The sequence below is a fragment of the Gopherus evgoodei genome, chromosome 1, assembly GCF_007399415.2.
Source record: "Gopherus evgoodei ecotype Sinaloan lineage chromosome 1, rGopEvg1_v1.p, whole genome shotgun sequence".
NCBI classification, from domain to species: domain Eukaryota; kingdom Metazoa; phylum Chordata; order Testudines; family Testudinidae; genus Gopherus; species Gopherus evgoodei.
The window spans coordinates 263,159,073-263,182,963 of NC_044322.1; the positions used below are offsets into that span (position 1 = coordinate 263,159,073).

At 42.3% G+C, this 23,891-nt stretch overlaps 1 protein-coding gene across 7 annotated transcripts in view; it reads left to right on the forward strand.

The window, feature by feature from the left end:
- STAB2 (stabilin 2) overlaps positions 1 to 23,891 on the forward strand; it is a 151,604-nt gene that overhangs the window by 17,826 nt on the left and 109,887 nt on the right. For 5 of the 7 annotated variants that reach the window (XM_030544457.1, XM_030544476.1, XM_030544486.1 and 2 more), the window contains exons 6-16: positions 3,821 to 3,916; positions 4,251 to 4,376; positions 6,264 to 6,460; positions 7,394 to 7,527; positions 12,219 to 12,352; positions 16,925 to 17,007; positions 18,092 to 18,241; positions 19,931 to 20,074; positions 21,729 to 21,791; positions 21,887 to 22,006; positions 23,278 to 23,331. In XM_030544457.1, the coding sequence (XP_030400317.1) occupies positions 3,821 to 3,916; positions 4,251 to 4,376; positions 6,264 to 6,460; positions 7,394 to 7,527; positions 12,219 to 12,352; positions 16,925 to 17,007; positions 18,092 to 18,241; positions 19,931 to 20,074; positions 21,729 to 21,791; positions 21,887 to 22,006; positions 23,278 to 23,331 (1,301 nt within the window). Of the gene's footprint in view, positions 1 to 3,820; positions 3,917 to 4,250; positions 4,377 to 6,263; positions 6,461 to 7,393; positions 7,528 to 12,218; positions 12,353 to 16,924; positions 17,008 to 18,091; positions 18,242 to 19,930; positions 20,075 to 21,728; positions 21,792 to 21,886; positions 22,007 to 23,277; positions 23,332 to 23,891 lie in introns of those variants that run through there. The other 2 variants (XM_030544471.1, XM_030544506.1) reach the window with 2 other exon arrangements.

Here is a 23,891-nt window from a genome sequence, read left to right on the forward strand (position 1 = left end):
TATTCCAAATTCTCTAGGGGCCCCTGGAGGCTGTGCATTGATACAGCTGGCAGCAAATATGCCTTCAGCAATACCTTGCATGAGGCTTTAGACATTAAGTCCTGAATGCACAAAAGGAGCTGTGCACATGGGGAAATCACTGCAAAGCCTGACTTAGGCACCTAGCACATGTGCAATGAATGGGGAGAGAGTGTTACCTTAAACTGTGATTCATACAAGACAGCACACTAGGCAGGGAACTGCCTAAGCTAGTCAATAGGAGATGCCTACCAGAGGGGGGTGTCTCATGGTGATAGATGCCTAAATCCAGGCTTCAGGGAGGTGCCTATTTCTGCTTGAAATTCGCAGCTGAGAGCTCTCTTTGGAATTAGGTACCTTATGATGCTTTAGCAAGAAGCTGAGGGGTGAGTAGTCATAGGTAGGGCCCAATCCTAGTAGATGGCTTCTGAGCATGCCTACTGATTGGGCCTCTCAGGTGAGTTCACACAAAGAAGTGATGGGGGAGGGAGGACTTCTCTCATAACCTTTTTACCAGTAGTTAGACCACTCAACTGGGATGTGGGTAAGGTTACCAACGCTCCCAGTTTCGCCAGAAGTCTCCCGGAATCAGGCTCTATCTCCCCGAGGCTACTGAAGCCAAACTGGGAGATTTTAGGCCACTAAAAGTCCCTGCCTGCCCTGGCCCTGCACCACTCACAGAAGCAGCCAGCATGTCCCTGTTGTCCCTAGGGGAAGGGCCAGGAGGTCTCTGTGCGCTGCCACTGCCCCGAGCGCTGACTCAACAGCTCCCATTGACTGGGAACTGCAGCCAATGGGAGCTGTGGGGGTGGTGCTGTGGGGGCAGAGCCTCCTGCCCCGCTCCTGGGGCTGCAGGGACATGCCATCCACTTCCGGGAGCAGTGCGGGGGTAGAACAGGCAGGGAATCTGCCTTAGGTCCGCTGTGCCACCGACCGGAAGCCACTGAGGTAAGCAGTGCCGGCCGGAGCCCACACCCCTCACCACACACACACCACAACCCCTTGCCCCAACCCTGAGCCTCTCCTGGAGCCAGCATCCCAAATCTCCTCCTGCACCCCAACCCCCTGCCCCAGCCCTAAGCCAACTCCTTGAGCCAGCAGCCCAAACCCCCTCCTCCACCCCAACTCCCTACTCCAGGCTGGAGCACCCTCCTGCACCCAAACTCCCTCCCAGAGCTCACATCCCTCACTCCCTCCTGCACCCCAACCACCTGCCCCAGCCCTGAGACTCCTCCCGCACCCAAACTCCCTCCCAGATCTGGAACCCCACACCCTTTCCTGAACCCCAACCCTCTGCCCCAGGCTCAGGCCAGAGCTCACTCGCACACTTCATACCCCTTGGCCCCAGCCCTGAACCTCCTCTAGCATCCAAACTCCCTCCCAGATCTTGTACCCCCCCACATCCCCTCCTGCACCCCTGCCCAGCCCAGTGAAAGTGAGCGAGGGTGGGGGAGAGCAAGAGATGGAGGGAGGGGGGATGGAGTGGAGAATGAGTGGGGCAGGGTGTTTGGGTGATTGGACAGTTGGCAACCCTAGCTGTGGGAGACCCTTCAGTTCAAGTCTCCCCACTGCTTGAGAGAAGGGATTTGAACCATGAGCTGTTATCTCTCAGGAACATACTCTAACCATTGAACTATAGGATAGTCTGATGTGAGCCTCCCTCCGTATCTCCTCTTGAAGTTGTTCCACTGTATATAAATAAAGAGGATCCTTGGTCTCCCATATTCTATGGGAATGGCCTAGCCCACAGGCTATAGGATTATTCTCATGCTTAGGCCCTCTTTCTTTGGTGCTCTCTCTGAGAGAGAGAGAGAGAAAACATAGCCTGGTAGTGAGGGTGGCAGGCCTCACTTCAAATCCCACCTCCCCTTTGCCGGTCGCCGGTCCCGCGGCTCCAGTGGACCTCCAGCAGGCGTGCCTGCGGAGAATCCGTTGGTCCCGCAGCTTCGGTTGACCTCCCGCAGGCGTGCCTGCGGAGGGTCTGCTGGTCTCGCGGCTCCACCGAAGCCGCGGGACCAGTGGACCCCCTGCAGGCACGCCTGCAGGAGGTCCACTGGAGCTGCGGGACCAGCGGACCCTCTGCAGGCACACGACCGAAGGCGGCCTGCCTGCCGCTCTCCCGGTGACAGGCAGAGCGCCCCCCACGGCATGCTGCCCCAAGCACGCACTTGGTGTGCTGGGGCCTAGAGCTGCCCCTGCTTGAACCAGGGGTTTTCCATGTTCCAGATATGTACCCTAAAAAGTAGGCTAAAAGTTATGAGGGATTTGCCTCCACCACTTCCCAGTTAGTTTTGTTTGAACTAACCTGACAAACTCAATGGGCTACACGTGACCTAGGTGGTTTAATGTCTTTCTTCCCTTTGTTCATGAATTAGTCTGGGGCTTAGGTGGGAGATAGGTGCCAGGGTGTCTAGAGAGAGGCAGCAGGGCACACTTTCAGAGACAGAGACATAGGCACCCAGAGAGTTTTCACTTCAAAAACTTAGGCACCTACAAGGTTTGGCATAGGGAGGGGTACATCGTAGTGGTGTTGAAACCAGGACCGAAGTGTCTAAGTCCCTATTTGAGGCACCTAACTGCTGTTGTGCATTAAAACCTAAGGGCTTGTCTACACGAGAAAGTTGTAACAATGTAACTATATTAATATAAAACAGTACAATCCCCTAGAGTAGATGCAGCTATATATATATATATATATATATATATATATATATAAAAGGTGCTTATACTGGTATAGCTCAGTAATTCTCAACCAGAAGTCAGGGGTCCCCTAGGGGGCCTCAAGCAGGTTTCAGGGAGGCCTCTAAGCAGGCCAGCATTAGACTCGCTGGAGCCCAGGGCAGAAAGCCAAAGCCCCACCTCATGGGGCTGAAGCCCAGTCCCTGAACCCTGCCACCTGAGGCTGAAGCCTGAGCAATGTAGCTTTGTGAGGGGTCCTGTGGCATGGGACCCCAGACAATTGCTCTGCTTGCTACCCCCTAATACAGGCCCTGGCTTTTATATGCAGAAAACCAGCTGTTGTGGCACAGGTGAGCAGTGGAGTTTTTATAGCATGAGGCGGGGAGCTCAGAAGGAAAAAGGTTGAGAACCCCTGGTGGAGCTTACTCCCATGTAGGAAAGGGAATAAACTGTCCCAGTGTAAGTCATCTTTATAGTGACATAACTGTGTCCACACTAGGGCTTTAGCAGTATAACTTTTTCAGTAAAAAATTATACTGGTAAAACATTTAAAAGTACATCTAGTCTAAGGGACAAATTTTCAAAGGGGCCTCAGCATTGTCTGGAATTTGTATATGTGCAACTTTGTAGATGAAAATTGTTAGCCACAGAATTCTGTGCACTCCTTGTCCCCAGAAATGTTGATTTTGTCCTTCCAATGTAAACAGTGGAAGAACTAAATAAAACCTGTTCCAGAGCTTGACCTATTTATGGATGCCCTTAAAGTGGTTAATGTTCTCCCGTCTGTGCCCCTTGATATTAGCATGGGAACTGTTCCATTTGATGTTTAAAGGCTGGGGTCCCATTTTCAAATCTGAGTAAAGTTAGGCCATCCAGGTCACTAGCAGCATGTTCTAATCAGCACCTCCACACCTAGACACCCATTTTAGGCCCCAACAGGTCTGCTTCAGCAACCAGGGGTGGGACTTGAGCATCCCGGTACAAAGCCCGTAACACCCATGTTTGTCAAAAACGGTAGTGTTTATTTACTGCATCTAAAACATTAGTGGCATGAAAAACCACTGAAGACCTTGTTTCAAATCCACTAACTTATTTACCAAAACCAATCCATTTCTACATATAGTTTGCAACTGTGCTCACGGAGTATGCAACAGTGGAATTACAGGGGATGGAGGATGTACCTGTTTGTCTGGATACAAAGGGCTTAACTGTGATCAGGGTAAGTATACTGTTTTTCTTCCAGCACATAATCACCAACTTCTTTATGGTGGCTGCTGGTGAGAGCTAAATATATTAATTTAATGCACATGAAAGTACAGCTGCAAAATACACACCCCAACTCAAACCCTGTCACATCTAAACCTAGCGAAGACCCATGATAATTATCACTGCATCATTACATCATTGATCACCACTAACAGTGGCCGCATCACCACTCAGAGTCTTGCTCATCTATACTCTGCATTGGTTCTTGAACAGCAGAAGGATTAAGTGTAATGTTCATTAGTGTGATGTTCAGCCACAGTATAACCCTTTGCCTTCTTTCTCTCCAGCAATACCTGAGTGTGAGGCCTTACAGTGCCCTGAAAACTCCAGATGCTCTATTTCTAGTGAAGACGAAACCAAACTGGAGTGTACATGTCTTCCCAATTACCATGGAGATGGTAAACAATGCGAACGTAAGTAGCTGTGAAGCCTGATGGGCCATGGCCACCTAGTTTGTTTCCATAAAATCAGCCCAGGTGAACAACAATTTACATTCACTGAGAGAGGTCCCACTGCATGGTGACTCAGCTGCATGACTGATCCTGAATACAAACATTACAGACAAATCGAGCACATGCTACTTTTCCAATTCTTAATGAAGGTTTTCCCCAATGTGGTCTTTACTACCCTGGCTGTGCCACTTGAATTGTCAAACTGACAGTTTTTCCTCCCTCAACAGAACATTCTGCAGCACTGACACACAGGTCTGGGTATTTTGTCATGAAGAAACATTTGTTTCTAAGTATTCTATTACATTAATACATAACCGTACATTATTATTCTATAAAAAGCAACAAAGAATCCTGTGGAACCTTATAGACTAACAAATGTATTGGAGCATGAGCTTTCATGGATGAATACCCACTTATCAGTCTGACGAAATGGGTATTCACCCACAAAAGCTTGTGCTCCAATACATTTGTTAGTCTATAAGGTGCCATAGGACTTTTCATTGCTTTTTACAGATCCAGACTAACACAGCTACCCCTCTGATTATTATTCTAATAATTCTAACAAATTATGAAGACTCAATAGTGTTTATCTAGTAACACAGTAATTGCAGTCATGGATCAGACCCGAGATCCATCTCATCTGGTATTTTGCCTCCAACAGTGGCTTGTGCCTGATGTTTCAGGAGAAAGTTCAAGAAACTGCATCAGAGAAGTTTCTTCCTATTTCCCATCAGTCAGTGGCTGTCCTATGGCTTAAAGCAAGAGACATTATATCCCGCTATATTGTATTTTATCTATGGTACTAATGGCAAAATTTGCCACTAGGTTCAGTTTTTTAAACTGCATAGTGATGGATGAACTAATTCAGATAAGATGACTCACTTTGAAATCACAGGCAACCACTTGTGCTTTAGTTTCCCCATTGGCTACTATCAGTATTACAGATGAAGGGCCAGATCTTGAACAGCTAACTCTCAGTGGTGAGCAGTTACTCACAGGAGTAATGCCACTGACTTCAATGGAACTATGCACGTAACTGTTGGGTTCCTAAGATGGCCCTAGCTCTGCAGCAGTATGGAGGGAATGGACTAAAGTATTCATGGGCCAATCCTCTATCCCAGTGGCTCTCAACCAGGGGTACATGTACCCCCCGGGGATACACAGAGGTTTTCCAGGAGTACATCAACTCATCTAGATCAATGTTTCTCAGCCTGGGGGTAGTGACCCCCATGGCAGGTCACAGGAAGGGTTTAAGGGTGTCACAAGTGCAGGGCCAGCGATAGGAGGTGGCAAGCAGGACAACTGCCTGTGGCCCCACACCGCAGAAGGCCCCGCAAAGCTAAGTTACATGCTTCAACCTGGGGGGGCAGGGCTCGGGCTTGAGCCCCTGAAATGGGTACAGTAGTCTGAAGAGGTTGAGAACCACTGCTCTATCCCTGCTGTATAAAGCTTGGGTTTGGAAGACCCATTCTGCTGCATGACATTTTCCTACTAATCTAACATGCCTTAGGACAGTTATTTTAAGTCATGTCACCTACTTGATCCTCTATGATCACAATTCATCAAAGCAGCAGGCAATAGTTATAATTAAGATTTTTTAAAATGAATGCATTATTGTAGGTTTCATTGGGTAATAACTCGACATCCCAGCTTTAAAGGTCACTTATGTACAAAAACAGAGATAGTTGTTTTCTATGTTGCTATAAATAGGTTCCTATTTCTTATCTTCATGTTGATACAACACTCTGGACTTAGCTATTTTAGGCAGTTTGTTCTATAGGCTCCACCACCCCCTTACTTTTGTAACTTGAGGTAATTATTAATTTGTTTTATTAATGTTTTTTCAAGCTATTAACCCGTGCTTAAAAAAGGTCTGTGCTCCGAATGCTTATTGCACCTATCTTGGACCTAATCGTCATAAATGTGTTTGCCAAGAAGGTTATAAAGGGGATGGCCAAGTCTGCTTACCAATAGACCCTTGCCAAGGGATGTTTGGAAATTGCCCTACAGAGTCTACCATTTGCAGATATGATGGTCCAGGAAAGGTAAGCGCTGAACTGGAGCCCATAGCATTTCCAGTGTCAACTGACTAGGACCGAGAATGGTTTTTCCCTGGGGGGAGACAGTCTTGCCTAGTGAATAAAGCTCTCAACAGGCACTTGGGTTCTATTCCCAGCTCTGCCGTGGCCTGCTGGGTGACCTTGGGCAAGTCATTTTCTCTTTCTATGCCCTTGTATCCCCAGTTTACAAAAGGGGGAAATGATAACAACCTCCTTTATAAAGCACTTTGCAATCCACTGATGCAAGAACACTGTACAAGAGCTAGGTATTATTAATTCTGCTGGCTACCTGAGTTAAACATTCCTTAGTAAAATTCCCTCCATTGATCAAGTGAGGCTTTCAAAAGGTCCCACCTGTTCTAAATAGACATTAATGTTCCCATGGCACTTTTTGTAAGAGGTGGGGCTTGCCTTGGAGTCCTTGTCCATACATTTTGCCTGCTCCCAACTATTTTGCAGTCCTCTGTGTGCTGGTTTGTTGGCCTTCACTATTCTCGAGGAGGTGGGGAGGCTGCATTTCAGTGATGTTATATGCATTTACTATAGTTTATTAAATGCTTTGTGATCTTTTTGGGGAAGAAAAGGTCTATGTGAACACTGAATATAAATTTGGCCTATCTGCACGGATTTTAATAAATACCTCCTTCTAAGCAATGGCATCTAAAGAATTTTATTTCTCTTTTAAGGATATCATTTGAAAGCCAGAAATTTTCTAGGATGGATAAAATCTAGAAAAGGGTTGAATAAATCTGGATAAGCTGCATATATGCATCTGAATTTGCTGGGTGTTTACCTGAGCCTTTTGAAGTTATCTTTAAATCCTTGCCCTGGCTTTTGTGACAGAAACATGCTGAAAATAGCAAGTCACTAATGCAATCTGAAATACAATCTAACTTTTGTCTTTTGCCCCTGATTTAGTCCCACTGTGAATGCAAAGAACGTTACAGAAATTTAGTCCCTGGAAAAGGATGCAGTATGACAGATATCTGTGAGACTAACAACACCTGCCATAAAAATGCAAAATGCATTATGGTTGCACCGGGACAAATTGTGTAAGTCTTTTTCCTTCTTAAATCTTTCACTGATTATATTTTATTCAGTAAATAGGCTATTAAGGAAAAAGAGATGGCAGAGCAATTCTCAGTGTATCATTGACAGTTTCTTTACAAAGTAACTTTATAAAACTTTGGAGCATATTAGATCCTGCTACTAGTGCAGGAATAATGCTTGGTACAGTGTAGGGAACAGCAAGATAGTTGAGTGTTGCAAGAAGAGAGTATGCATATGACATTGCATTTATATTGCTCATTTATAGCTTGATCCAGTGTCCATTGAAGTAAATGGGAGTTCTTTCACTGATTTCAATAGGTTTTGGATCAAACAAGTATGGTGGTATCACAGATGGAGGCACAGTGTATTAACAAAGAATTATACAATGTAATGCTAAGAGAATATGTACTATAGCTTAATACAAAACCTCAGAGCACAGTATTAAAACAAAGAGTTAAACTCTAACTCTCTTCACTCTCCAGAGATATTGTAATATGACTGATGTTTGGTTTATAAGAGAGTTTATTTGTAGTGTTGCTCTTTAGGATTACAATATGGCTGATAATACAGGGTAATAATTCTTTTCTGGTGTCAAAAATACCTTCCATATAGGTGTTCACACTTAGCATAAAGGCAATTCTCTTGGTTTAAGAAGAGGACATCTTATCAATTTTTTGCATTCTCCTGCTGGTTGTCCTTACAATATTAATGGAACTTTTCTATTATAAATGACTGTGTATTTAGTACAAGTTTATACAGAATGTTCTTCTGCCCACCTGCAGAGCAGGTTACACAGCCTCTTCTCTGTGCCTCACAATCTACCTTGTGATAATGACACAGAAGTAGAGCAGGATAGGAAACAGTTTTCCTATCCTGTGAGAGTTTCTGAGATTTAAAAAAATAAATAAATAAATTCTCAAAAAAATTTACAAACCAAAAATCTGAAAAAAAATCAAATCAGGTCAAACAAAATGTTTCATTTTCATAATTTTGAAACGGTTTGTTTTTATTTTGACCTTTAACATTTGTATTTACATTTTTTTCTATAAATTCATTAGATTTCAAATAAAAAAGTGCTTTCAAATTCAAAATGAAACTTTTCATTGAGAAAATATTAAATTGGATGTTTTGACAATTTCAGTTGGATTTTTTTTTTCAAAATTAGTTCAAAATGGGAATTTCTTAAAAATAAAAAATATCAGACTTCAGCTCTGCACAGGTCTTTCAGTTACATAAACCCACAAATTGGCCTTAGTAGAAGAAGCAGTAGGAAGTAGTAACAGAGCAGTAAAGTACAGATCAGATCAGTAATTTATGTAATAGGGAATAAAGTTGAAAATATTTATAAATCATTTGCTATCACTGAATAAAGAGAAACAAATAACTATGACTTCTTTTTTTAAAAGTCTGCTGGCCGTTTCATTCCACAAAAAATAGACACATGAATGGTATTACTTTTACCAAAGGATGCAGAGTCCCAGGGAAAGCATGGAAACCTTTAGTCCCTATATGAACAGTTGAGCATTATGATTTTATTGGTAAGGAAGATCACAGGAGATCATCCATTAGGTGGGATTTGAAACAGAAAACTCTTAGAAAGTTTAATATCTGGGCTAACTCTGGAACCAGCATTGCAAATCTGGCGCTACAGTCTAGTAAAACTAATAAAAATAAAATTCACCCAACAAGAAAGTAGTAGAAAGTAAAATGAATGCTGTCCAGGAGTTTTTTTTCATGCTTTATCATTTTTCATTTTGCCACTTGAACTTTTCAAGAGTTGAAGAAGGGTTTTTATTTTACATTTTCCAACTCAGAAAAAAAAACAATTCCCCCTGAACATCATTTGATTACATTCTGTGGCAAAAAGAGAGATTGGAGGGAATTCTAGATGTGCCCAAAAAGCTGGAAATTTTTGAAAAGATTGAAACTTCCAGTTTGTGGGAAAAGCTATTTATAGTAAAACAAAAAAAAATTGAATGAAAATTGTGATAGCTAGATGGGGGCACAGCCATAATAAAGAGCTACCGATGCTGCTGTTGTATCACAAGTATACAGGGAAGCGATGCCAGTGCTGTGTTTGACTGTAGCTCAAATTTTAAACCTATATGTCTCCAACTTCCAGCTCTTCTTCCTTTGTTACTCTTGAAAATAAGTTATTGTGGTGGCCGTGAGCTAGACACAGAATGTTTTGTTGCTCCTCGTAATTGGAAATTGTAAGTTGTACTGCTGGTCTGCTGCCTCAGTCACTTCAGCTTCCTGTGGAAGCTCTTTGCTTAGAGGAAGACACTGTACCTGTAGTTTGGGGATTATAAAATAGCAGTAGACCAGGGGTAGGCAACCTATGGCGCATCTGGCGAAGGTGGCACACGAGCTGATTTTCAGTGGCACTCACATTGCCATGGTCCTGGACCACTGGTCCAAGGGGCTCTGCATTTTAATTTAATTTTAAATGAAGCTTCTTAAACATTTTAAAAACCTTATTTAAACTATTGTTGTATGTAAAGTAGTTATATATTATAGACTTACAGAAAGAGACCTTCTAAAAAGGTTAAAATGTATTACTGGCATGCAAAACCTTAAATTAGAGTGAATAAATGAAGACTCTGGCACCCCACTTCTGAAAGGTTGCCGACCCCTGCAGTAGACTATTGCTGTCTTTTTCCGTTCCCACATAGGTCTTTTTTGCATCAGTGTTAAAAAAATTTAAACAACATTTCTTCAAGACAGAAGTTACATACAGCTATGCCATTGAAGGCCACTAAGAATCTTCAGCTGGTGCAGAATATGGCAGCTCAGCTAGTTAACAGGGCTGGTTATTGGAAGCACATTCAATTGTAAACTCTTTGGGGCAATGCCAAGCAAAATGGGGTCCCCAATCTTTGCCCGCTAGCTAGAGCATATAAACCTCTTCCCTGACTTCTCTCTTCTGCTTTTTTAATTCTCTCTATTTTGACTCAGTTCCTAAAATAAAAAACACTGGTTAAGTAACCACACCTCTTTCCTATAGCAGGGGAGAAGCAGGGAAACTCTCTCTCTCTCTCTCCTCTGCTGTCCAGGAGAGGAGAGAGAGATACTTCCCCACTCCCTAGCTTGGGTAAGCAGCACTCTCCCACAACTCTCATCCCACCACGACTGGTGCAATGAGTCTTCTCCATTGTTTCATTCCAGCAACAGAGATTAAAAAATAACCGTGCCTGGTTTGCATTAGGCCTGCTTCTCTCTAGCTGTTCCCTCCCTAATGGAAAACAGTGGATGGAAACAGCCCTATTCAAAGTAAAACACACACACACATATACACTGAAAGACTTTACAAATTGCACCAGGTACATGCTCCAAACAAGAGACAAAAGTTACCCAATATAGGCAACTGCCTGGCTGCTCCCTGCCCCAACACACAGAGATAAATTAAGTCATTTAAAAAGCAAAGGGAAGTTCAAATTGGAAGCTTTGCTCCCAAGCAGAAGCTATAATTGCAAAATCTTTATTTTGGCAGCACTCAAATCCAAATCAAAAAATTGGCTTCTAACTCCATTCTGCACAGTCAGAGGTGGTATTTTTCTGACTAAATTAAATTAAATTTCAAACCACAATGCACAGCCCACATTTCTAAGCACACTGTGACTCTAGAGACGACCACAAACAAATGTGGTCAGCAATCTCTTCCTTGACAAGCCTTTGCTGTAAAAGAAGGCAGCATTAATTTACAAGTCTTAATCTGATTTCTGTATTATTTCAAAAACTGCTTCTCCTGCCAAGTTGTTTCTCAGCTTTTTTAAAGCCCAGATTCTAGGAAACTGAATTCTTGCACCCACAGCCTGAGATTTGCCCAACCACTCCCCTTCCCCCACAGAAAGAAGGGTTAAGCCCCAAATGTTTCAAGGCAAAAAGGACCTGTGCCTCTGCAGCAGATCTGGAGTCCCCTGCTCCCCACGCATGCTCTGTGGCAGTGCAGATGCCCAAGGGATCCCCTTAAAGAGGGGGAGTGTTTACCAGCTTAGAGGGCCTTCCATGAAAAGTAATATGGCCATTAGTCTGAATTAACGTTCCTGCTGTTTTTCCACTGCGTTGGTAGAGGGCAATACACGAGCCCCTTTGATCACAATCCCAGATCTCCTTCCAAACTTCTAGTTCTCCAGACTCAGGGACGACTCTGTGGACTTTAGGGCAAGAAGGGTGTTATCTTGGAGGCAGCTGTCACACATCCCCCCTCTATATAGGAAAAGGAGATCTACAGGGGGACAGAGCACCATCTGGTTCTTTATAGATAAGACCAGAGAAGTTTAGCTTAAAGAAACTATAAAATCTGGCAAATAGACTTTAATTTTGGAACTCTATCTTTGCTTCAATGTCACATGGCTTCAGTTTTGTCACTTTGTATGGTCTTGTGCTAAGATAGGATATAAACGCTGTAACTGCAGTGAAGTAAAATTACTGCTGGTCAAATAATGAATAAGTGTATTAACTTTATATGATAAGTGACAGAAAACTGAGGAATCATTTATTAATCAAGTGCTATTTGACAGTCTGTAGAACTGATCAAAAAAAGGGAAATGAAATGTATTTGCAAATCATCAAAACACTAGAACTCAGATAAGTGATTCCCAACAATTCAATTACATCTGGTTAAAATTTTACTGATACAACAGTATCTGTATCCAACTGATGCTGAAGGTAAATTTTGTTCTTTTCACAGGTGTACTTGCCAGAAGGGTTATGTAGGTGATGGGTTTGTATGCTATGGAAATATAATGGAACGCATCAGAGACCTGAACACTGAACCGGGAGGACAGTGGCAAGGAAAACTGACATCTGCCATAGCACTCATTGGTAGGTACCTAAGGAAAAGAATGCAGATTTAGTCTGAAGAGCTGTCAGAGAAGAAACAACATTTAACCTGAAGCCTAGAAGCTCCCAAGACTACCAAAAGTGTGAGGGTACCTCACGCTGTCCCTGAAGAATATAATGTTTCATTAGTTTAGTCTGGCTGAGTGACAGCTGATTGCAAGGGTTCTAGCAAGCCTTCTAGGAGAATATCATGTGAATTAAGATAAGTCTCAGCCCAATTTCTGAAATTAAGAATGAGAACATAGTTTCTGCATGGAAAAAGAGGGTCCTCTTCCACTGATCTCACTTGAGTCTATTCTTCTAATCACTTTGAGAGAGGACTCCAAAAAGTGGCTCTTGGACTTGCTTATTTTAATACATTCTGTATTTAGATCTCACCTTGGCGGGCTTCCAGAGCACATGGGCTGGAGGACCCCCTAATTTGAGAGACTTAGAAAAGGAAAAAAGAATTGCAGTTTATATTTGTTTAAGAAATACATTTCTAGCTCTATTCCTTGCAAAAAGAGCCTTGGAAATGCAAACTGGTATAAACCAGTTGCTAGAGTTGAAGGCTTGTCAATGATTTTTCACTAAGATCACAGGTAACTTGGTGTCCAGCCACACCTATTCACAACTGGCCTTTGGGGCTGGAAAACTGTTACCACAGGTCCTTCAAATCAGTGCACAGCCATTGGAAGCAGCCCTTCCCAGGCTACCTCTAATGGCACTAGGACTGTGGCAAGACTCCCATTAGCCGTTTACTTATGGCTAAACTCTTCTACCGAGCAGACAGTAGGATTCTCTGACTACCTGTGGCAGTTCAGTAGTGTGAAAGGAAGCATAGCTAGTTCAGTGGACTCAAAGAGACTGAGATCATGTCAGCCTTAGCTCTGAGATGGAGATTTTGTAGATAAGATGACACTTAGCATTTCCATAGCACCTCCCACTAAAGGAGCTGAAAGCATTTTCTAAATATTAAATGAATATAATTCCTCTATGAGGTAGGTAAGAATTCTTATCCTCATTCAACAGAGGCATAAAATGAAGCACAGAGAAGTAAAGTGGGGTCAAAGATCAAGCTGGGTATACATGGAATCCTGACTTCCAGCATCTTGCTCTATCTACATTTACTTTGCTACCACTGTAGAAAATAGCTGTTATTGTACTGCATAGTGTCAAATCATATGTTATGCTGATGGCACAAGCCAGATGAAATGATACATGTTACAGACAGAACAAAGACCTACCATCATATTCGGTCATAATTTCCAACCCCTTTCCAAGGCAGCTTGATATTTTGTGCAGTCTAATGATATCAGGAAAAAAATATACAATCCCACAAGTAAGCTACATGTTTGGCCATTATAAAGCAGATGCGCTGCTGGAATTTTGCCATTTATGATGTTTTTAATACTGTTACTAAAAGAGGAAGAGGGGGAAGAGGCCTGGCTGGAAGTGGAGGAAAACAGGAAGGATGGTAACAGTGGAGGGAACTGTTAAAGAGAAGACAGCAAAGAATTTGTAAGCTAGAGCAAATTCTTTATATGGAGTACAGAGCAGTATTTGGTGAATAAAATGAAAAGTAACTTATTTATGAACTGCCTTTTATAAAGAAGACTGATTGGGAAAAAATCTAGGATGCTTTTGGTTTTGCAAAGCCAAACTCCATAACAGGGATGGCTTGCATCTCGATCGCATTTTATCAGAATCCAAAAAGTTCAGGTGGCTGAGTAAGCCAGTTATTGCAAGCATCTCACAAGGAAAGCATAGAAAATACATTGTCTTCTATCACAATCTTAAAAAACTGAAGCTACGGACAGAGAGTCCCAAAATTATGTTACATGTCAGAGTTAAATCCCTAAAAGCAGGAAATACAGAGATAAATTATTTGCATAATCCTCTTCACTATGCCCAGTTATTGCAATAAATCTGCACAAGGTTCTGAATGCCTCCCTGGAGAAGAATGGGAAGATCCTACATTTGGCTAAGGATAAAATGTGGTAATTTTTGCCAATAGACCCACTTTTTGCAGTGAAAATGGGAATATTTTGCATCGGAGTTATGTGCCAGAGTTTCACCTCATTTGTTGTGCTGTATATTCCGCTATTCTTGGTCCAATCTTTACCTATCCTATAATCCTTTAGATATGTCAGTATCCGGCAGGACAGTGGGAATGACTAACAGCAGTTTTAGGTGTCAGTAACATCAAATAGATGACTTGAAGCTAGCAGGCATGGACATTGTTCTGTTATGTAGGGCAACAGAGCCCTAGGATGGTCTCTAAAACCAGGCCTGGTGCTCCAAAAAAAAAAAAAAATTCAAAGATTGTATCATGACTCAAGCACAACAAACTTTCAATATGGTCCAAAGAATAGGTCACTAGACTGGCAGGCAGGGGAGCTGGTCCAATTCCTGCTTTTGCCACTGACCTGCTGTGTAAGCTTGGACAAGTTACATTCCCTTCCATGTGCCTATGCTTTCCCTCCCACCCTGTATCTGTCTTGGCTAATTAGACTAAGATCATCAGGTCAGGATTGTGTGTCACTATAGGTATGCCTGCGCTGCAGCTGGGAGGTGGTATAATTCCCAGCTCAGGCAGACACATGTATGCTTGTTTTGTTCAAGCTTGTGGTAGCACAGGCAGCAGCTCATGCCAGCTCTCTGAGTACAGTCCATCCAAGACCATAGGTTGGTATGTAACCCATGCCTCCTTGGTGTGGCACTCTGTTCCTCTCTAGTGGCACCTAGACCAACTACAGATTGATGAGCATGCTACAGCCTTGGCTAAAAGACAGGTATCTTTTGGTTCACATGTTAAGCTCCAGAAGTCTCAGGTTTGATCCTGGCCAATGACAACTGGGGTCTGCCCGTGTTAAATGTATGCGGACAGCTAGCCTGAGCTACCACCACAGCCAACGGCTATTTTGAGGGTGCTGGCTGACATGTGTATGTGTGCCCAAGCTGGGAATTATACCTCCCAGCTGCAGGGTAGACATATGTGTTTCTACAGTGCCCAGCACAATGGGGCCCTGATCTTGGTTGGTGCTTTTTGGTACTGCTGTAAAACAAAAAATAACATTGAGACAACAAGCTATGTTTCCCCTTAACCAATCCTAGGGCATGAATGTTCCCCTTCATTTTGCGAGCAGTGAGAACCTATGACATATGCATGTTAACTGCACAGGTTACTTTGCTTTACACATTAACTGCATGTTAATGTCTTTTAAAGAATAGAAGGTAAATAACCTGCATATTCTGCATCTTCCAGTCAAATTATAGCATCTAAAACTACATTTTGTGTATTAATTCTAGAGTACACAATACCAGTGATAAACTCCGAAAAGATGAATATGCTCTGTCAGTAAACTTTTACTGTTGTGTTATAATTGGAGTTAGGTGAATAACTGATTTTTCAGTTCGCTTTCAGTTCTGAAAAAAACAGGAAAAAAGTCATTTTGATCCGGAATAAATACAAACTTGTTCAGTGTTTTGGTGAAACAAACATTTTTCATTGAACAAACATTTAATTCAACTGGAAATGTTTTATTTCTGGGCATTTTTAAAGGGCTAGATTCACAAAACAGCTGGAGGAGGTGTTGGTGCTAATAATCTTTAATCTAGTGGTTAAGGCCCTCACTTGGGATGTGGGAGAGCCAGGTTTGAATTCCTGCTCTGAAACAGGGACTTAACACAGGGCTTCCCCCACCCAAGATGACTGCCCCAACCACCAGGCTATAGAACCCTTCTCAAATGGCTCAATGTCTTTTCTAGTATTTTATATACAGTGAAACAGCTTCAACAGGAGAGACTGAATCCCATCCCAAATTCAAATCTAGGTCTCCCACATCCTAGGTTAAGGTCCCCAATCACTGAGCTAAAGGTTACAGGTGCTCCTCTTTCTCCATTGTTGCCTAAGTCCCCTTGTGAATCTAGCCCCAAAAAATTGTTGGCCAAAACTATTTCGCAAATTCATGACAAACTCACAAATAGTTTTGGTTTGAACGAACTGCATTTTTCACTCAGCTGTGTTATAATTTTAAACCTCTGAAAACAGGGCTTAATAGTGAAACTATTAAAGGGCTGAACCATAGAATCAGTGCTATGAAACTGCTGTTTTGCAAATGATGTGTGACTGTGAATAGCAAATTTACTTTTATTACCTAGCTATATGTTCTCTGGTATTTGCACTACCAGCAGTTAATTGGCAGTTCCCCAGAGGACTGGATTTATTTCAAATAGCAAGCCTGCTCCTGGACAGAAACTAATACAAGGCTGAGGAAACCCAGTTTTCAAGACTTGCATTGGGTTCTGTTCCATGGAAGCTGGACAACTAAAAACAGTTCTAAATGTGCTTGCCTCACCATATATAGTAGGTTCAGTGATTATTTGGATTCCATCCATAATTTGCTGCTCATATTCCAGGCCAATCACCAAGTTATTTAGCTGTAAAATTTTAACAATCACAGGTATTGTTATTTTGCTTTTTTGGCACTGACAGTATACCTTACATTGTACAGAACATAGAATACACAATCCGTCATGGTATTCATTTTGTCATTTGTTTTTTCTTGTAAGAAAATGTCTACGAATGGCCTCTAAGTAGTCTGGGACCTTTTACTGTTTTACTGCCAACAAACAAGGGATTCAAAGGAATTAATGTAAGTGTGGGGTGGAAGATTTGGTTTTTTTAAATGTCAAAAATCAGATTTGTATAATATTTTGCATTCCATACAACCTTTTCAAGCTAGTATGATTTAACACTGATTGTATGTGTCTAGGAGTCAAAGACTAAACCTTCCACACTTGAATGAGAAACAAAAAAATTCTGTTTTGAGATAAGATCGGTGAGGTAACATCTTTTATTGGACCAATTTTTTTTGGTGAGAGAGGCAAGCTTTCGAGCTTACACAGAGGTCCTCTTTCAGCCGGCATTATTTTTTGAGTCTGGCTATAATGCAATGTTACTTTAAATCTTTAGGTTTATTACTTCCATTTACCCCTATATATATACACACACAAATATTTACAATTAAAAAAAAATTCTAAGACCAAGATTTTCAAAAATGAATGCCTAAAGTTAGGCATCTAAGTAGGGCTAGTCAAAATATTTTCAATGAGAAAATTTCTACCAAAACAAAAAAGTTTTTTATTTTGATGAAAAATTTTCACCCTATTTTTTCTGTTTTGTTTCAAACTGAAAATTGTCAGGTTTGGGGGAAATCTTCCTACATTTCTGTCCCTTTTTTTTCCCCTACTGGGATAGGACCGGGATGCAAAGGGAGAGGAAGTGGGGGGAAACAAAACACAAAAAGCAAAACAAAAAAAATGAATTTGATTCATTCCATCAAAAAAATTCTATTGTTAAAAACAACAGTGAAAAATTTTCAACCAGCTCTATTTCTGCATCTATATTTAGGTACCTAAATAAGTGAGCTGATTTTCAAAGTGTTGACTATCCAGCTATTCCTTTGAAGTTAGTGGGACTACTCACATGCTTAAGATTAAGCATGGGTGTAAAGTGCATGAGTCAGAGAGACTCCCATTGATTTCAGTGGGCCTTGGGTCAGGTCCTGAAGGCTCCTTATTTCAGGAAGTACTATGTACTGAATTAACCATCTGGGATTCAGACACATCTATTGCAAAAATAGATGGACAGAGCATGAACTGATCAGGAGGTTCATTCTGTTAGTTAATAAAGCCTGTAATGTAAAGAAAGATATCACTGTCTTTTTGCTCTTCTAGGTAAAGGACCTCCTGAGCAATAAGGAGAATGCCCAGTACTTTGTAAAACTCCATATAATTGCTGGTCAGCTGAACACCAATAGCTTGAATAATACAGATACAATTTACACCTTGACTGGAAAACCAGGGGAGATATTAAAAGGTGATAAGGTAAGAGTGGGTCTAGGTTTTGCTATAAGGAGTAGCACCAGCAGGGGACTTCTTGCTTCTTTTATTTAACAAGGAGAATGGCAGTCCCATTCAATCTGAGACAGGAGGGTGCAGTTAGATTTCTGGCTAGAAAATGCAGTCCTGTACAATAGCCAGAGTCCAAACACTGCAGAGGACTAGGGTGAAATCCTGATCCCATTGAAGCCAACAGCAATGCTCCCATTGACTTTGGCTGAGGCAGGAATTCACTCTTAGAATTCCAACATAACTCAACAGGTAACGAAGAATTTTTTATTGATTAGTAAAGATGTTCTCTAAAATAAAGTCCTTGTAAACACAGAGACATGGCTTGCCCAGACAGCGTACTACCCTCTATCACAGTGATGAGCACGATACAAGAATCTCAAATAGTAAGGCAAACAAAGTGGAGGCCATTCAGATGGAGATAGAAGATTTCAGGCAGAGCCCTGTACCTCTGTATGGAAGAGAGCAACCACAGCGGAATTATAGACCCTGTGGTCCATTGAGCCACAATATGGTCACCCTTTTGAAACACATATTCAAAATAAGCCATCAATATAAATAAAATCAATATGGCAAGAGTACTCTGAAAAAGGTGGGGTAAAGTGCATCAACTTCAGTGATGTAAATTTAGAGTTTCACTATGGATGATTTGACCTCATCTTTTCATGTGGATGCGTACTACATTTAAAAACTCTTTTTAAAAGCAGGTAGTGTTGTTCATAGCCAAAAAAAACTCTCTTGATTTCTTAAGCCTGTCTGATGACTGAAATCCAGCTCTCCTTATTTCTTTCAGTAGATCAGTAGCATCTAAGGGTAGGTCTGCACTTCAACCGCTATAGCGGCACAGCTGCACTGGAGCGTGTCAGTGTAGACACTACCTATGCCGACAGGAGGGATTCTTTTGTCAGCATAGGTAATTAATCTCCCTGAAGGGTGGTAGCTACATCAACAGAAAAATTATTCTGTTAATCTAGCACTATTCTACACAGAGACTTTGGCCGTCTTAAATAAACCGGTCGGGGGGCTGGAGTTCCAAACCCTTCTCCCCACCCAGCATGATACAGTTATGCAGACTGAATTTCTAGTGCAGACCAGGCCTAAGAAAACCGATCTGACTTGCTCTGTGTTTTGAACAAACAGCCATTCCTTTTGTAACAGGAAAGTGCAAATGCCGTCTGAGGCTTGTGAGGTTTCCTGCAGATTTCAGTACAAAGCACGATCAGCAACATTTTGTTGTTTTAAATATATATACTATAAGGAAATGGCTTATATTCCCTCAAGACTGTTGGAGTTTATCCATTAGCTTCAATTGCACTTTAAATGGTTTCCTGGCAGATTTTCATTAGTATCTGTTATCAGAGCTATGTTACTGTAAAGTTAAATCCCTCCCCCCTCACCACTAGGCTAACGCTCTTCACCATCCTTGCTTCTCTTCTGAACTTTGCTGTCCTGTAACCAAGCAATATGGGCCACATCCAAAGTCCACTGAAGTCACTGGGAGTCTTTCCACTTCCTTTGATGAACTTTGTACCAGGCCTTGGCATGTAATAGATTTAAATTTCAGATGCTGGCCCTGCAATATGCTATATGCAATACAGCCTCTGCACAGAAATGCAACAGCTCCAAGAAAAAAGGACTCAGTGCCTATTCTCTGGCTTGTTTTAGGACAACCAATTAAAAATTAGGATTCAGGGAAGTAAGAAGAAAGGAAAACTCTTACAGGGGGATATAATTGCTTCCAATGGAATTTTGCACATTATTGACAAAGCCATGGACAACGTGGAGCCAACATTTGGGAGCAATAAAGAGGTGAGGCCTCATACATATAAGTGTCAGCAGGACTTTTAAAAAATATTACTTTTAAATGAATTTAGGACTCATGAAAGATGCCTGATGGAGAGCAACTGTACAGGTTTCCTCACTCTACCCTGCCAATGTGCCTGAACTGTAACCTGCATGCTCAGTGACCAGGTGTACAGTTTTCAGCCGGAACACCCAGTCACAAAGGAATTCTGGTGGCTCTGGTCAGCACTGCTGACCATGCCATTGACTATCCAGTTGGCGGCACCATGCAGCAGGAATGGCAGGCTCCCTGCTAATCTCCGTGGTGCACAGCTCCTGGGAAGCAGCCAGCATGTCCCCCCTCTGGCTTCTACACATAAGGGCAGCCAGGGGGCTCTGCAAGTTTCCCCCACCCCAGGCACCACCCCTGCAGCTCCCATTGGCTGGGAACCATGGCCAATGGGAGCTGCAGGGGCGGCACCTGTGGACAGGGCAGCGGACAGAGCCACCTGGCCATGCCTCCATGTAGGAGCCAGAGTGGGGACATGCCGTTGCTTCTGGGAGCTGCTTGACATAAGCGCTGCCCAGAGCCTGCACCCCTGACTCCCTCCCAGGCCCCAAACCCCTGCTCCAACCCCAGCCCTGATCCCCCTTCCACCCTCTGAACTCCTCAATCTCAGCCCGGAACACCCTCCTGCACCTCAAGCCCCTTATCCCCAGCCCCACCCCAGAATCTGCACCCCAGCCGGAGCCCTCACATCCCCTCATGCACCTCAGTCAAAATGAGTCGAGTGAGGGTGGGCAAAGCAAGCGACAGAGGGAGGGGGGATGGAGTGAGCGGGGTGGGGCCTCAGAGGAGGGGCGGGGCAGGGCAAGGGTGTTCAGTTTTGTGTTAGTAGAAAGTTGGCAAGCCTACTTGCAGGGACAGCCTCCAAAGTAAAAGGGGATAATGTAGTTTTCATGCCATTCAGACATTTACTTCTCTGCTGAGATGATCAATGGAAGGGTTAGTTGTAATGATGATTTCTGACATATGGACACTTGTCTACTGGGAACTGGACTAAAACCATGGACACATATCCCAGAACAGCCATTAGATGATAGTGACTTCTGGGTAACTCCTGACCTGAGTTAAGTTCAACCAGCAACCAAAATACTAAAGGCCATGATTTTGAAAAAATGATCACTAATTTTGGGTGTCTCCATTTTTCAGTGCCCAACCTAAGATACCTTCTGAAGACACATGTTCCTAAGTGATCTTGGGCAAGACACTTAATTTCTCTGTACTTCACTGCCTTACTGGGAAATACAGATAATAATCCTCCAATACTGCCACCCTTTGTGTGTCTTGTGAATTTGGAATGTAAATTCTTCGGAGTAGGGCCATCTCTTACTATGTGAAAGAACAGTGCCTTGTACTGGGGCTCTGATCTCAGCTGGTGTGTCTGAGTCCTACAGCAATACAAATAATACATAAAAACAACAAATACAGCCACCTCTTTAATGACTGAGACTCATTCAATAATTCAAGTATTTGTAAACAAGGATTTTATGAGCATGAAAATATGTTTTACTATTGATAATACACTTAAGATCATGCAATGAATAAATTTTAAAATGTATTAGTTATTTCATTTCTAATTTAACTATAATGTAACAAAAATTAAAAATACATTTTTAGGAGACCATAATGACAGTGATTCAAGACAATAGACGATACAGCCGATTTAGATCCATGTTAGAGGTAAGAATATAGAAGTGGAATTCTATAAAGCTATTTTTAAATGCACAACAAAAGCAGTATGTAATTTCCTTTTTTTTTTTTTAAATAAAAAACAGAAAACTATCCTGGGACTGGTCTTGGAGCAGGATGGTGGACCTTACACAATTTTTGTTCCAAACAACAATGCTTTGGATAACATGAAGGACGGAGCACTGGACTACCTGCTTTCTACAGAGGTATAACTCTTCAGATAACTCTGATCAATACAGATTCTTATATAGTAGGTATCTTTTACAGCTTTGGTGTTGATAAAACTAAGCTTTTGTACTTCTGGGTTTAAGTCAATCTTTTTCTATCATCAATCAGGAAAAGAGCTAATGTAGTCATCATCACTATGGCAAATCCCAAAGGGCCATAAGCTCTCTGCAGACTAAATACCACCCAGGCTAATATGAAGGACAGATTACACCACAACTGCCAGCTGCATGGTTCTTACACCTTTCTCTGAGGCATCAGAAACAGGATATTGGGCTAGATGGGCCTTGGGTCTGATCCAGATGGTAATTTCCATGCTTCTAAGCAGCTTTAAAGTGAAACTTTCACATTAAGGAACAAGAAAATATAACATTTTCAGAAACTAGATTTATCTAATCCTCCTCATGGTTTTTGCTGATATCTTATGTTTAGGCAAAAATGTCCTCACCCCCTTAATCCATCCTCTCCCCTTCTACTTGCTCCCAAAGTGAAGGCTGGAAAATTCACTGTCCTATAAGTTCCTGATAGAAAAGGCTGGATCAGCCCATCTCCTCGCAAATGTGGAAACAAAATACGATCTGCTAAATTCTTCCATGCAAGGGTTGGGGTGCAGATTTTCTGTCCCATACAGAGAAACATTGTGAACCCCCACTAGCTACAGCCCCCTGCTCCCATTCTGATTTCCTGGTAGCATGGCTCCATTGAAACCATAGTGACAAGGCTTTCCCTGGGAGCTGACTCCAGAGACTCTTTAAAGGGAAGTTTCACAACACAGAGGGGACACTGAATAGGAGTTAATGCAGCTTCAGGCTTCATTATGTTTTGGGTAGATTTACTACTGCTGGAGCTGGGAGACGATACATGTCCCTCACTAGCACCTCCCCAAGACTTCCCACTTCATCTGGATGAAAAGGGAAGATTAATGTGGGGGTGGGGGGAGGATGGTTTCCTCTGCGCACTGATCCTAGGGAACATCTAGCAGGAAATGCACAGCAAATAAAAAGTCACCCCCAAAAGGAAATGCGGGTGAAAGTACAAGGACAGAGACCAGATGGGAGTAGCCTCTAGGACAGACTAGATGCAATGAGGAGAACACTGTTTGGATTTCAGGGAAGCGTCACTGATAATACAGACATTTTCAAGACTCAGGTTTATGCTAAAAATATCCTTATTTTATCGGTGCTGTGTTAAAGCAGATCAGATTTGTGCTATCTGCATTGAGTTAAGGAAAGTCCTTTGTTCACTTGTGCAGGGTGCATGGAAACGTCTGGAGCTCGTTCGATACCACATTGTTTCTTATGCTCAGGTTAGTGTAACTGCTTGGCTGTCCTGTCCTATCACTGTCCAGGAAAGCAGCATGCTGGCCCTGCAGTGTGATTTCAAACATTCTGCATTGCTGAAAGCAAAAGGTTTCTCTAAACACAGTTTCCATTCAGTGTTATTCAGTAGGGTAGCACATGGAGTAAGACTGTCTTCACTGCAAAACAGGCATGTTTTTTACATAGAAATGCCTCACTTAATGTAAACTCCTAATGGAGACATGGTACTGTGGTTTTTATCTGATGTACCTAGTCAGCAACAACCCCAGATAAGGTGCTTAGCATTGACCTCAACTAACTACATCAAAGTAAAAACTACCTATGCCTTGTCTATGCAAGGATTTTAAACCAAGATAGGTATTTTGATGTAAATGCATCTTTTTTCTACTAAGATATAATCCAATAGATGACAGGATCACACCTTGCAACTGGAACGTGCTAAATTACTGGTATGTGAGATGGTACATAATTTGGCTGTGTCGGCTCCGCACTGCTAACGGGAATAAAAAGAAGGGGAAAAGTATATTTGTCACTAAAATAAGTGCAT